The sequence below is a fragment of the Aspergillus bombycis genome (assembly GCF_001792695.1).
Source record: "Aspergillus bombycis strain NRRL26010 chromosome Unknown contig00067, whole genome shotgun sequence".
In the NCBI taxonomy this organism is placed as follows: Eukaryota; Fungi; Ascomycota; class Eurotiomycetes; order Eurotiales; family Aspergillaceae; genus Aspergillus; species Aspergillus bombycis.
Window position 1 is genome coordinate 123,517 of NW_019170069.1, and position 15,162 is coordinate 138,678.

Here is a 15,162-nt window from a genome sequence, read left to right on the forward strand (position 1 = left end):
ACTTTAATGGATGTGTTTTAAGCCAGGGAGAAAGAAATTGTTCGACATCGACACTGAATGATCCGAGACCTACTGCTGCATGGTCAGAAAAGAGACCTGCCCCGCTCTATTTTGGGCCCGCCGGCGTGTATTTTTCTGGTTCACCAGGAGGTCCACCACTAAGGCAAAGGCTGAACGCTAGGTTTCGAGAGCTGACTACTTATTTCTTAGTCCTCCGGCGCCTGGTTCTAGCATATTTCCACCCAGGACTCAGCAATCCACTCTCTTGCCCTCTTTCGTTGCAGACTAAGGCATTCGCATTTAATTGCCTCCCTAACCTGGCAACGATGGGGCCAGACAAACACGTGAGCGGTCGTCGCTGTCTGCAAAGCCGACGTTCTCGAATCATTTTGGGGGTCTTTGTTTTTATTGCTATTCTCGCGGTCGTTATACCTCCGGCAGTCGTGGTCACCCTACGCAAGAAGAACAGCATGGGCCCTAAAGCTAACATCTTTGTCCCTCTCTACGTGTACCCTGCCCCTGGCGCCTGGGATCCATTGGAAGCAGAGTATGTCCCTTTTTTTTTTTCCCTTTCTTTTTCTTTCCTTTTTCAAAAAAGTTATTTGTATTTCTAATTCTTACCTTCAATTCCATCCCCACTACCCTTCCCCCCTCAAAGGCCGAGATGTTCTGGTCCATGAGATATATACACCATAAGCAAGCCAATTGCATGATGCATGCAAGTGGTAAGCTATAATTTTGGGGAAAAGTAACTAAGCGCCACAGGATCTCTTCACATCCGGAGGCCAACTTTACCGTTGTGATTAACCCTGCCAGCGGCCCAGGGCCCGATGCCCTGCCCGATGCCAATTATACGCGGGAGATTCCCAAGCTCGCCTCTTATGACAACGTGCGTCTCTTGGGCTATGTCCCTACAACCTGGGCTAAACGCAACATCTCGGCCGTGCGTCGCGACATCGAAACCTACGCAGAGTGGCCGACCAACAGTTCGAACCCTAAGCTCGCGGTTCGGGGTATATTCTTTGACGAAACGCCCCAACAGTATGATGCCGATGCGTTGTCATATTTGCAAGGGCTCACCTCATTCGTGAAAGGCCTTTCTGGTCTTGGTCCAGACAACTATGTATGTGTCACCCCTCTGTAATTTTTATTACCGCCCCGTATTCATGGTAATTTACATGGGTATCACTTTTTCGACATCGAGCATTGGTGTACCTCATGCCCCGTATTCCCACCCCCCACTCTCTCTGCATTCTTTTTTCTTTTCTTTTCTTTTCTTTTTTTTTTTACTTTTTGTTTTGTTTTTGTTTTTTTTTTTGGTTTTTGCCTCTCGGACAGTCAATATGGCCCATGTCTGTCTTTGATGGCGCTAGGTTCTCTTACGGTTTCTAACTACAACCCCGACAATCTCATTGGGTACATTTGGTCAATTTTGGTGCTAATAGTGACTGTCTAGATCGTCCATAATCCGGGAGGAGTTCCAGACTCTCGTTACATGTCTTCCGCTGACTCGACTGTCGTATTCGAAGAGGCTTATGACACCTTCAACGAGCGCGATGGCACGAAGCAGTTCGACGTTCTTCCGAAGAGTGATCGTGATCGCGGTCAGCTCTGCATTGTGATCCACTCCGTTCCGGACGGGGTTGAAGGTTCGAGCCTTCGTGATCTAGTCAAGAAGCTTCGCAAGACCGCTGATGAGGTTTTCATTACCCACCTGAGCACGGATTACTATGCCAGCTTCGGGGGCAAGTGGGGCGAATTTGTCGATTGGATGGCTAAATAATTCCTACGGGCGGCGCTTTTCGAGCATAGCTGATGCAACATTGCTTATGATCAGGGCTCGATTGGTGTTGACTGATAATATATGCGCCGGCGCTCTCTTTTGTCTGATGGAAAGGATTGACTAATCAACTTACGACCTGTCTATAGTTATACTGTATGAACGTCTATATCCTGTATGATGATTCTACTGGAAATATGTTAATTGACTTTGGGCCGTTGTGACTATCAAATGATACCTAGAAATGCGATAGAGTTTACGATCGTCAAGATTCCCTTTTTGTTGGTTGTCTCTCGGTTTCCCGCGCTCGAAACTTCCCCCCGGATGGTAACGTATTGTCATGGTACTTTGTACCGCGGACGAGGTAATTTTCGTCAGCCACAGTTGATACGTATCCTGAGCCCTAAGGCCAAGAGACTCGGTCAAGGTCCGCTTCCGAGAAACAGCGGAGTCCCCGTCAGTTCATGTTGGTCATAATTCGAGCCAGGTTCACCTCACTGCACCTGCATTCTAGTCAATGCAGCTAAGTATACATTACATTATCATTACCTATGTCGTTCGCTCTCTTATGAACACCACCCCTTAGTGTGTGCATCATGAGGTCGGGCTGTGAAACCCCAGGGAACTAGAAATAGAAGCAGTACAGTAAGGGCAGCCCCGTGCTTGATGTGGCCGGCTGCAACAAGTGTGACACAGTCGGTTTCATGAGCGGGCGAGTGAATTTGGGCCAGTGAACCATCTATGGAGAGGCCGCAAATACCCTATGAGCGAGAGGATCTGCCTCCTAGTCGGGTGGAGGGGTCGAGGAAGTCCACCGGCTTTCCAGTTTCGTCGACCAAGTTGAAGCTACTGGAGAGGCGATGTGCACGGCCATCTCATCTATGGAGACAAGTTATCACATCAAACTATGCGATATGACCCAAGATAGGATGCAGTTCGGACACCCGAATGTAGTAGTCCGTCTTGGGAGCTGCACTTAGCCTGTCCGGTGCATTTGTCCCACGGGTTGCGCCTAAAACATATACAATCGGTATTGGACGGATGGGCTGTTCCCTCGGTCATGCTATTCCGTGTCGCTACGTCGATTTAGGAACCTGTCTAATCATGCATGGCCGGGTCTGCTGTTTAGTAAGACATGCATCTTAGTCTGGTTGGGTGTGCTTTTTGTTCTGCGGTAAGGAAGGATTAGGTCACTGATTCTTTTCTTGTATTATTCTTTATTATTTTATTTTATTTCCTTTTTTTTTTTCCTTTTTTTTATTTTTTTTTTTGACGCCATGTGCTGCCTAGTGATCTATAGACTGGATCCGATGACAACACATCAGGTTCATTGAGATTCGACGCCATCTCACGAGCACGCCCCCATCGTCAGCGGGATTACTGGATGTATGTACATAACCTGTCAGATTATAACCCGATCGTAGATTTAATGTTGCATTCCGGAGTAATAAAGACCACGACTGATAACTTTTGTCCGGTGGAATTGAGTTATGTCATACTGAGTATAAAAGTCAGGGACTATTTGACGCTCAGGTATTGGGATCCGGAGTAATAATGATATCATGAGGGGCTGAGCTCCTGACGAGATGTAACCAAGCTTCGAACATGTTCTTTCTCGTTCGTACCACCGAGCGACATCATGGTGGTGGATGACGCCAGTGGTTCAAGCCTCCGGGGACACCAGCCTCACTCACTTCCCCGTTGGGAAAGATGACAACAAAAAAAACAAAAAAAAAAAAAAAAAAAAAGCCTCGGTCTTCTTGGTAATCCAACCAAAGATCACAAAAAAAAAAAAAAAAAAGGTACCTTGGTCCTTGGTAGTGTACCTGATCTGCCGAGAACCAAAATCCCCTAGCAACACAACACGAACTGGACGGCTGCAGAACCAGTTAACCGAACCATTGATGAGAGGCAGAGAGCGGTCAAACTCTTACCCACCCGCGCTCTGCCGACCATTCCGGACCAACGAGCAAGTGATCGCCAAGACGCCAGCCAAAATGGGAATTTGAAATCACAGCCCTCGCTTCCAAGCACGCTGAAGAAAAATGAACTCCTTTTTCGATTTCCCCTTCTGGTCGCTTGCGGCTGTTCTAACTTTTCAGCAACTGGAGCCTTTTCTTCCCTCTAGCGCTGGTGATGGAGCCGTGCCTGACCCACCCACCGCACATCCATGGTTCTCAGCAAGACAGCATCCAGGAACTTCCGCTGGGAACCACTTGAGTACATTCTTTGGCTTCGGTCCGCCGAAACTTTATCTTCGTCCGATCAGATCACTTTTAGTCGTGGATGTGCCAGTGATGGGTGATTTTCTCGACACGCGCCGCTTAGTACCTAGCTCCGAGGTCTATCGATTGTGCTCCATCGAGTGGACTTCTGTAGTTCTTTGGTTGGGACTAACTCACTCACTAGCACCCTAGTTCTTAGTCTATGCATTATGCATATCGAATAGTGCTGAGGACATCGTCTAGTCGCATCCGATGGTACATACTAGAAGTGGCTCACCGGACCAAGGATGGTGACACTGCTTCATTTCTGACCGAACTAAACTGTATGTTTCACTGCCGTGTCGTTTTCTAATTTTGGAAGACTTCTCTGGCACTTCCTGTCGCTGCCAGACCACTATATCTGAAGAGGTACTGCAGAAGTTGGGGGGAGTGTCGTATTTTACATTTAATCGGCGGGATCTAAGCGCTGATTCAAATATACCCCCCACTCCCTTCAAAAGTACTCCTGCGTATTGTCGGTATCAATGACACCATTTTAAATTACACGGCGGCAATACCGACAGTACCGGTGGTCATTTTCAATCACATTAATACAATACCATACATACCAATACCTGCCTGATTGGTCGGGTAACATCCCACGGCACCTAATCTGTAGAGTGGGAGTGGCTAGTGCCTGGCTCAACCACACTAAGCCACTAGGCAAAAATAGTCTAAACCGACTAAGTTGAACCAGAAGTTGACCTACGGAGGGAACCCCAAAGACCTCCAGTACCGAACGAACCCACCCACTCGCGATCAAACACACCAATCCTGCCCCAAACGAAGCTAAAATCACATGAAACCAGGCCAGTCCGCGCGAATCACCTAAGAATAGGCACGGGAGCAGGCAAAAAAAAAAGGCTCCAAATCTTGGTCCTGGCGATTCGCTTCCAGTGTACGGGGAAGTAGTAGTAGTAGTTGAGTCTAGTCGGGGTTCGTGTGGCCGTCTCCAGGTCCAATACCACAACAAACACCCTTCCGCCGACAACCCCTGCAATATGTATGTAACAATAATGAACAAGCCCTTTTGGTCAAATAGTAGGTGGTATTATGATCCTTGCGCTGCCTGGTCTAATTCAGGCCGGCCCGGTACACCGGCCATGTGGCTCTCTGGTCGAACGTCTGAGTTTCCCGGATGTTGCAGCTTCACAGAATCCATGGAAGAGCCATGGAAGCCTATCACTCCCCTTTCCATGCCCACCCATTCCCTTGGGACTTCGCTCTCTGTCTTCGTTTCAGAAAGTCTGGTCCGGTTCCGCTTTTTTTCGTGGCAAAAAAAAATCACACAACTCAACACAAACAAAACCCAAAAAAGAGGAGCAAGGTAGTGTGGACCCACTCTTCTGATCTGGCAAGATCTTGGGTCACATCGATGTCGTATCTTGGGTTCTTCTTGGTTTTTTGTTTTTCCTTCCCCCTTCTACGGAGTACCTACCCATTCTTCTGGTCTCATTGTCTCTACTAGTTCGGAGAGACGGCCCCCCTCCGCCTCGCTCTCCACCTGGGTCCCTTGGTCCCTGCTTTTTACCACTACGTGCTGTTCGGCTTTCGGTCGGATGTTGATCTTTCCAAGTTAAATCGGGCTGTCCCGACGGAAGATGGACCTGATCTGATAGCCGAGATGATCGGGCTGCTCTGGGAGGACCTTTGTTTCCAGGTACGTAGACTTTGGATCGCCTATTTGGGGAGTGTCCGACGATCTCCATAGTAGGTTCAACTGGGTCCTGGTTCGAGGTGGATTGGGGGGGAGGGACGGGGGGGGGGGCGGAAGACCTCGGATCCTGTTGACCGTCTTTTCACAAAGTCTCTCTTTTTTTGTTCGGTGTTCCAAGCTGGTTTAGTATGACCGGTTGGAGCGGCACGGTAAGAAGGTGGTTGAGTCGTAGTAGAGTAGTAAGTAGTACGGAGTGATTCAGTATGGGGGTCGGGAGTTGGGTGTGTTTATTTTTGTCATACTTTGGTTTCCTTGGTGTTTTGGGTAGAGGATGATCTCATTTGCTTTGTAACCGTGGGGAGTTATTTTTATAAAGTCGGCTGGTGGGAGTGGGTTGAGAGTCACGGCAGGTCTCACACGAGCTAATATATATGAGGGAGACTTATTGGCTGTGATGGTGCTTAAACTACGGTCGCGAAGTACGTCGGATAGGTTATATATATCACGTGGAATGTTTAGATCGGTAGCGTCAAGCATTGACGTTTGAATTAAATGAATGTCAAAAGTTAATTAGATGAGGCAGGTTACATCGTAGTCAGACTATATAGATGGATGGTGGAATCCCAATCTCAAACTCCCGGCGCCTGTGCTGATCGAACAGAGTATCTAGATGCTGATCAATTGTGCGACTAGCAGGTCTGGATCCAGTTGTCCAGATTCATGTTCTTGATGACCGTCGAAAAGTTGGAGGATCCCTCGAAGTCGCAAGCACTGTTCTTCTGGCTCGTGGTGACCACGTCATTGTTGTTGGTGTCGTCGCCCTTGGGGTACTCGATGTGGAAGACGGGCTTGTTCTTATTGATGAATGCGGCATAGGTGTCGCACTCCTCATATTGCGCGCATTGCTCGTTCACACTCCACTGCATGTTGTCGATCACTGCGGGGATGATCGCCCCGGCATTCTTCAGGCCAATGGACATATTACGTGCATGCGTTTCGTTGGCGAGCCACATCATGAAGTTCGCCGAATCCTCCTTCTTCTGATCGAGACCGTTGTCATTGTCGTAGCCGTCGACGTTATCCGGGTCAACTCCATCGCAACCCTTCTCGACTGCCATATCTAGACGCGACGTCATGATGCTCCGCACGTTCTTGGAATTGAGGTCAAGCCATTTCTCATCTGGCCATCCATCCAGCGTCTTGCCCATGTCGGAGTCCTTGAACTTGTCCTTGTCGGGCCTCCAGTTCTCGTAGCTCCCCGCGGAGAAGTAGCAGATCACTTTGCGGCCTTGCTGTTGCAGTTCGTTGATGGTCGACTTGTCATTGTTGAAGAGATCAATGTCGTAGATATCCGCGTCTACGGAAGTGTCGTTGAGCGCGTACAGAAGCTCAATCTGCCATTTCGTTCCTACGGCCGGCTGCCACTTGGCTGTGGTCACGCCTCCTCCGGTAGTGGGCGGAACCTCGCCTTCGTCGTCGTCCCCTCCGCCCTTATTCAGACCAACTCCCAAACCAACTCCTAGACCAATAGCGAGGGCGATCACGAGAATGACAGAGCCGATAATCAGCATGCGCTTCTTGACGGACCAAGTCTTCCAGCCGGACGCGGCTTGTCCCTTGCCCTTCAAGGGCAGCGCTTCATCAATACCCGCCATGATGTAATCAATTTCACAAAGAAAAAAAAATTCAATAAAACGAGCGATTAAAGAAATCAATGTTCAAAGAAGGGAACTCTGAGAAAGAAAGTTACGACCTGCGGTTTGATTTTCACAAACCACAGCCGTAAGGTGGGGGGGGGGGTACGGCAGGGAAAATATAAAGAGGACCTGAGATGAAGATCAAACGATAAGATAATAAAGCAAATGAAGTGGCGTATTCTAAAGTAGAGATATCAAGGTGTTCCAGGCAACCATTAAATGGACAGGCCCGAAGAGAACAAAGAAATCCCTCTTTGGCGGTTACACTGAAGCTATCCAGTGGCTTGTTCAGAGATTGCGTTGAGGTGATCCGGGGAATCGGATGCAGAAGCGCCTGCCCTGGGTTGGAATTAAAGGCAAGTGAATGCCTTACAGACTGCGGCAGTCGCTGTCCAAACAATGGACTCTGCCACAGTGGCTGTTGTTTCGAGGTCACCTGCGGTGCAACCTTACTAACAAGTGATGGCTTTAAAAAAAAGAAGAGCAAGCAAATGAGGGAGAGGATGAGAAAACCCGGGAGCCTAGCGTTCTGACTATTGCAGTTTCGCCTCCGTGATCTTCCTCTTTTTTCCCTTTGAACCCTCAGGCGCCAATAAGGGTTCTGGACTCAGGGTCTAAGGGCCGTCAGCGGGAGGGCTGGAGAACCATGATTATGTTTGGGGTCCAGGTTCGAATCACATCACCAGCCTGAAAATGTTTTCTTTTTTTTTTTTTTTAATGGGGACTAAGTTCTGTTAACAATTTGTTACTTGGGTCTAGAAAAAGCTACCCGCCGTCATAGCCATGGAATCCAACACTGAGTCTCCATACTTTGGCATGAAATTAGCTATGACCATCATCCCTCAGCAACAGAGAAGAAAAAAACCTTAGCACAAAAGAAGGGACCAGAAAAAGAACATTGATAGGGATCGCTGACTAAAAAATTGCTTAACTAACCAGGGGACAAATGGTCATTATTACCCCCAAAACAGTAGATTTCTTTTTCTTTGTGTGACTGATTTTTGGCTCCTTTTCTTCCCGATTTTCCGCCGGCCTAGAACTCTGCCAATCAGTCTTTAGCGCGCTCGTGAGGATCCGAGTCGAATCTGATCAATCCACTGTCAATCCACGGACACTAACCCTTAAGTCCCGATTAATGTGGGCCGCATGGTATTTGTTACCCCTTCGGTTTTTGCATACACGGTCTGGTACCTACCGCCCGTAACTTTTATTTGCAAAATTTCAATACCAGGGAGGGTACCAGGTCTCTTCTTCATGCATGAATAGTCAAGAATTGAAGCCACTTCAAGCCTCAACGCCCTGACTCAGGTTCCCCGAATCTATACGAAATGGTTTGCGTCTCGTATAGAATCTAGCCTGAGACTAGTGAACCGAGCCGCAACAAATGCACAGCATCCAGTTGACGGCTTTAAGGTTCCGGACGAGATCAAACATGGCCCCGAAGTACTAAACTAAACTAAAGATGGGATGGACCTCCGGGTTTTCGCCATGGGATTTCTGGACAAGGTTCTCCACCTACCGAAATGAAGGAGAATCTATTCTTTGTTTCTCCACTCCCACGTTTCAGTGGCGCGGCCATCGACTGTTTTCTTCTTTCCCAACACGGTGTTGGCCGATGCGTTCTTCTCGACCAATCGACTGGAGTTGCCTCTCTTCTACTAGGTCTTAGGACTAGGAGGACTCTGGGGACACCGCACGCTTTTACCCGAGACTGTTTACAGGTGGTCCGTACAGTGCCAAGAGGAGTTTGATTCCGTGATCCAGCTGTCATCTGAGGACTAGGAGGAGAGGCTTCCGGTTTCCCTCCGCAGTCGGCCGGTCGAATTGCAAGAATCCAGCGCCCTTGGACCAGTCATATTCCGCCAGCGCAGAGCCCTTGGACCCTGGCAGTTGGCTAAAGCTTGTCCTGCAGCACAGTTATTGCCGTTATTGGAGCAGTGGGCGTGGGGGAAGGATACCGCCGTGGCTGCACATACATATGTCGGATATACATCGATTCGAAGGAATTGTAGACCCAATAATTCAAACAAATAAGGAAACAGCCAAGATGGCCGGCTGCGACGGCATCTTCCGACGTCCAACACCTAGACCGCTCTCGCCTCTGTATGACCCGACTCGACTCGACTTTTCTCTCTCTCACCATACATGATCAGGTCATATTATCGCTTATAGTGTTGGTTTCTAGTAGATTCAGTCTCGACCCTGCCCCCCCCCCCCCCCCTCTTCTCGGCTCGAATACGAGAATTGAAAGTATACGATCGAGATTAATTCTCCGAGTCATGTTTGATGCAAGACTGACACACTTGGCGCTATAGAGTCCCCAGTCGTCCCCAGTCTAGTGGTCAAGGACGCACAGATATAGAGTTCGTCGTACATACGTGTCTGTGTGTCTGGATGTGTATGCTGTGTCATGTACGTGACAGGGGGGATCGGAATTGGTTTGCCTTTCTTCCTTTCTTTTTATTTTTATTTATATATATATATATATTTTCTCTCGCACCGTACAATGTACAGATATCAAGACTCAACAGACTCAAAAACTGATGAGATCAATCTTATGACATTCCTAAAGTTAAACCCCGATAAAGTCTCACCCAATAATGATGAATTGTTGGTCCTTGTGTTCCTTCAGAGGGCGGATTAGGTTAGGTTTGAATACTAGTTGGTTGTGGAGTTGGCAAGTACCCGACCAAGCCCAAGTTAAACCAGTTTTGATACCAGTCAGGTGTCAGACCATCCGCGGAGGGAACTAATGCGGCCAATCAATGCTTATAAATCGTGTTTGACAGCTAATCTAATTAATATAAATTGGATACGGAGAGTACTAACCGAAGTATAGTACTATTCCCACCCCCCGACTGTGTTTGGGGGCGACTACGTACGAGACTAATTTTAGAGGTCGCTAAAAACCCTAATGAGGACAAGGATCAAAACAGGGAAATCCTTGGTCGCGAATATCAAATCACGGAGGCTGCCAAGTCCGCCATGTCTCACTCCCGTTGAACATCCCGCTCTCGACGGATGAGGTGAGGGGAGAAGCAATCATTGGGAGGAAATGGTCACGGTGGTGTTCTAGGCCGGTCATTCAATGGATGTGGCGGATTGAGACGCTCTGTGGAAAGGTAGGGGTGCTTTTTCCTTGTTGTCGGTGTATCTTCGGATTTGGGGAGGGTGGGATGTTGGGCGATACTGAGTCAGGGGCATTTCTGTACAAGACATAATGATTGCTGTTGGATTATCCGGAGCAGTCCACTTTGTAAGACGGTGCCTGGTTGGAGTAAAATTCCCCGGTTGGGTTGTTGCTGTTGGGCTGTTTGGTGCGCGTCGTATTTGCTTTTTGCGGGCGGGAGGATCTACGGGATTTTCATTGCGACGCTGCCTTCTTTTCGGGATTGTGTAGGTACAACGTAGTCTGTATGCATCCATGCATGTAGTTATGTATGTATGTATGTATGTACCAAATATTCATTCATCTCTTCCCCCTATTTGAACTCGCTACACGAAACCCATTAATAACATTACATATTATCGTCCAGGAATCCTTCTCAAAGCCTTTCCAGAATTCAACATCGCTCAATCCATTTACAAGGGAATAGGAGTCGAGAGGGAGAAGGTGACGGGGGATCCCGACAGCTGCACCCAGACGGTGAGTGGGTCACTGCCGTACTGTTCGGTGGTGAAGCCCTTGGTGTCGGTGGGGGCGACAGGGAAGCTGACGGGGATGGGGGCACTGCAGGTGTTGTCCTTGGCGGACAAAGTCACACCAGTAATCTGCTTGTTGGCGATGGTGTACTGCAGGGAGTAGTTGCACTGATCACGGTTGTAGCGGTCGAGGAAGTTGGCAGACATCTGGGGGCGATTAGTTAGCAATTGCGGGGGTTTTGAGAAGGGATTCCACGATCTCCATGACTTACCTCCTGGTGCGTGATGGTGACGATGGGCCAGTCTACCAGACGCACGAGTTCCTGCACCATAGTTTCAACCCACGCTTGCATGATGGACCATTGGCCCTTCACGCCGTTGATCTCAACCTGGGCAACGTCGGCATTGCGAAGATTGGCCTGATGGAACATGTAAGGGTCGCGATGAAGGCCGAAGAGATGGCGCATGGTGTCGGCCTTCTCGGTCGCGAGCAGGTCGCTGAAGTCACCGCTGCCGGCGGAAGTGTCAATCCATTCCTGAACGGTACAGGCAGGGGTATCGCAGTTGTAGTAGATGCGAGTGGCCCAACGGGGGTTCACCTGCATACCGTCGAATCCATCCGATGCGGATGTAGTGAAGTAAGGCCACATGCCGTTCTGCTGGTTGAGGAGCGGCGCGCGAGTGTTATCACCAACACAGTTGGTGATGCCGTTCTCGTACCAGGCCCGCAAGGCATCGCCGTTGTGCAACCCAGTGATGGCGGGAGGGATGATACCGTTGGATGTGAAATACTTGGCATCATAGAAACCACTCTGTCTCAACCAAGCCTGGTTGAAAGAGATCTCCCTCTTAACGTCGTTGTAGGTGGCATTGTTCTGCTCCTCATGAGTAAAAGTGTGAGAGATGTGGCCATACTGGTCGCGGTTAGCTGGGGTGGTCCACCAGATGAAAAGATCGTCCAACTGAGTGCACTCAGTAGTCCAGTTGTACTCAATCTGGTCCTTGGGCCAAAGATCAGTGCCGGTGCCCAGGGGCTTCTTGAACTCCAGAGGAGTATCAGCAGGCGAGTCGTATTCAATACCACCTCCGTTGCAGGCATCGGCATTCACACCGGTAGCGGCTTCGATAACACCGTTACCGTTGTGTCCGACCTCAACAAAGTAGGAGCTACCAGGGTTCATCTTGCCGTTGATCTCCGGAAGCCAATCAGAGATACCCTTCATGTCTCTGGGGGTGATACGGAAGGTCGTATCATTGGGGTGGTAGATATCGGTTTCGAGGAACATGTCATCAATCTGGGTGTTCAGGTTGACGCGGCGGTGGCCAGCGTAGAGACCCCGAGTGAGCCAGTTGATCCATGCGTGCTGCAGGTAGTTGGAAGTTGCACTCCAGGTGGTGTCAAAAGACAGGAAGAAAGCCATTTGCTGTCTGCCATTGAAGTTGTTGATAACTGCAGCAGTGGTCTCGCTACCGTAGTTACCGTTGGCGGCAAAACGAGCAATTTCCTTGGTGGTAGCAGTGTCATTGACCGTGGCCGGGTAGTGCCAGAGGCCTGTCGTACTGACGCCAGCACCAGTCTTCAGGCCAGCTTCCTTAAAGTCACTGACGTCCGAGAAAGAAACAAGCTGCTCCACACCGGAGTCGCAGCATCCTCCACCCACGGCAGAGGCACCGTAGTTGGGTCCCGGATACACATCATACTGCACCATGCGTACACTGTACTCGAGCTGATAAGCGTAGAGCTGATTCCATTGGTCGGTAGTCAGAGCGCTCTGGAAGCCTTGGGCACCATAGTCGTAACTGACCTCGCTCGCAACTACGATACCGCCAAAGTTTCCTCCGGCGGTGCCGTTCAGCTCGGGCAGGGCAACACCAGACTGGGGAACGAGCAACGTGGTAAAAGGGATACCATAGCCATTGAGGCCCGAGGTGGCCACATTAGCAGCAGCGGTGTCCTTCGCAATCACCAAAATGTCACCGGCGACGTTACCATTGGTAATGACCGACGCGGACGGTGTTGCGGAAGGAATGATACTCGACGAAGGAGTAGGAATTAGAGACATTGTGCTAGAGGCACTCACGGGAGTGCTGACAGAAACGAGTGTGCTAGTAAACGAAGGTAGAGAGGTTGAAGTAGAAGAGGAAGCGGAGGAAGCGAAAGTAGTAGTAACGAAAGACGATGGCCCCGTGACAGGAGGGGAAGAAGTGAACGACAGGACCGACGAAGTAATGCCGGGAGAGCTGGTCGTGACTCCAGAGGTGCGTGAGGGAGGCACAGGAGCGATCACACTTGGGATACCTTCAGGCCAGACACCCGGGGGAGTGTCGCAAGTTATAAGCCCGAAGTAACAGCCAGTTCTCAGCAGCCACGGCAGAACCATTGGAAGCTGATCCAGGTTCCTGAATGGACCCTAGGGGGATGTGGAAACACACAAAGAAAGATGCAGAGATCGAGGGCGAATGATAACGAATGACAGTGTGGACCTGTTGGGGTCCAATCCACGAAAATGCCTGCTGATCGACAATTCCTGTCGGTCGATGCGGGCACAATCACATTATATACATCAATTTTATAGCGGAAACCGGGAGCTTCAGAGCCTATCGCTCAAGACCGATGCGTTCATACCTTTGTCTGTGTCCACCCTGAACGAAGCTCCACTATAGGACTCTTTGGTGTATTCACGGACTTCTGTCGGCTACGGAGTAATTTTTGTTTTTCTACTTTGACTTATTTTAATTGGACTCAGATTTCTGCAAAACCCCAAGAGGCTAAGTTTGCCGAAAAAATAGAAGGGGGGGGGGGGGTTTTAAAAAAGAAAAATAGGGCAATATCGGCCAAGAATCAACCGGTGGAATCGATTCAGTCCAACGGAGGCGATCGAACAAAAGCCGATGGCTTGCATAGGTGGAAATTGCATTAACACCGAACAGGTTGAGTCGTCAGAAAAACCCCATCGCGCCTCAGTCAACATCGTGGATATTCCCTGCACTAGGCAATGGGCAACCAGGGAAGGAGAGAAGCGATACGGAGTAGCTCGTAAATGCTCGGCCATGACCCGGAAGCAGTGGCTGAGTCGCCGCGGAAAGTCGCCATTCTAGGCGAGGATCGGATTTCAATTAGTAAAGGGTCTCCATGTCCTGAATTGGAGCCTCAGCGTCTCAAGAGGCGATAAGATGGTTGAAAGGGGGGGCCAATTGTGGGGTGCAAAACGAGAAAAGGGAAAGAGGACATTGAGAACGGATTTCATGGATCAAACAATCGGAGAAACCTTGTCGGCTCCATGCAGGCTGACTCGTATTGATTGAATTTGATTCATAATCATTATGTACTACTAGTAGTTAGTCGACACAATATTAGTGTTAAGAGGATTTCTCAGTGATTTTGGACTTGTGTAAATTGTCTAGCGTGTCCAGCGGGTGGTTCAACTAACCTCAAAAAGTCGGGTCAGGTACGAGGAGGAATTGAATTTGAATAACTGTAGTACGTGCCGAGTGTGGCTAGTGCGGTACATACAATACCGATCCTCATGATAAACTAGGGTAATACGGTTCAATCCGAAATACGGTCATGCAGGATCGCAAATTTGCAAACTTCATCCATACCGTACAGTACCCATTGACTCCACGACCACACTTAACCCTGTTTGGTTTATAGCCATCTCCACCCCGCTATCCAACTTTTTTTTTCCTTTTCTTTTTAGGATCCTCGTACGTAGGTTATTAATTTATTCAATACTTTTATTTTTATTTTTATTTTTAATTTTATCCTTTTTTACTTTTTTCTTCCATGCATACTAACTTTTTCCAGACACTCCGCCTTGATCCAGACAACACTTTCAAGCATCCACTATGCCACACCACCGCCAATGGCCGTACACATCAAGAGTCCCGACAATTGTGCTACCCAATGGTCGATGATTTGGAGAAAATCTCTTCCTTTTGGTACTCATGGAATCGGAGGCAAATTGTCCGCTTTTCTGCATCATGGCCTTCCATCACTGGTTCTCGTCGAGTGTCACCGTTCCATCTAACTTTTCTCGGTGCTCTCCGAGCAGTTTGTCGTTAGTTGGTGGACTGCCACGCTTTTGCCTCCCTCCCCACGTCTCAATCGCATCTGCCCGA

At 49.1% G+C, this 15,162-nt stretch overlaps 3 protein-coding genes across 3 annotated transcripts; 1 reads left to right on the top strand and 2 right to left on the bottom strand.

Moving 5' to 3' along the window:
* Positions 1-326: 326 nt before the first annotated feature.
* ABOM_008550 (spherulation-specific family 4 protein) lies at positions 327-1,783 on the top strand (the record flags this gene model as incomplete). The annotated part of the gene is made up of 3 exons (XM_022535679.1): positions 327-547; positions 766-1,123; positions 1,457-1,783. 3 exons carry the CDS (start codon positions 327-329, stop codon positions 1,781-1,783), a joined length of 906 nt encoding a protein of 301 aa, XP_022387372.1.
* A 4,607-nt stretch (positions 1,784-6,390) lies between these two features.
* ABOM_008551 (endo alpha-1,4 polygalactosaminidase) lies at positions 6,391-7,356 on the bottom strand (the record flags this gene model as incomplete). Its single annotated transcript, XM_022535680.1, has 1 exon — positions 6,391-7,356. One exon carries the CDS (start codon positions 7,354-7,356, stop codon positions 6,391-6,393), a length of 966 nt encoding a protein of 321 aa, XP_022387362.1.
* Positions 7,357-10,980: 3,624 nt separating this feature from the next.
* Positions 10,981-13,421, bottom strand: agd3 (putative extracellular serine-rich protein; the record flags this gene model as incomplete). Its single annotated transcript, XM_022535681.1, has 2 exons — positions 10,981-11,247; positions 11,313-13,421. The coding sequence occupies 2 exons, from the start codon at positions 13,419-13,421 to the stop codon at positions 10,981-10,983; spliced, it is 2,376 nt and encodes a 791-aa protein (XP_022387363.1).
* Positions 13,422-15,162: the final 1,741 nt, after the last annotated feature.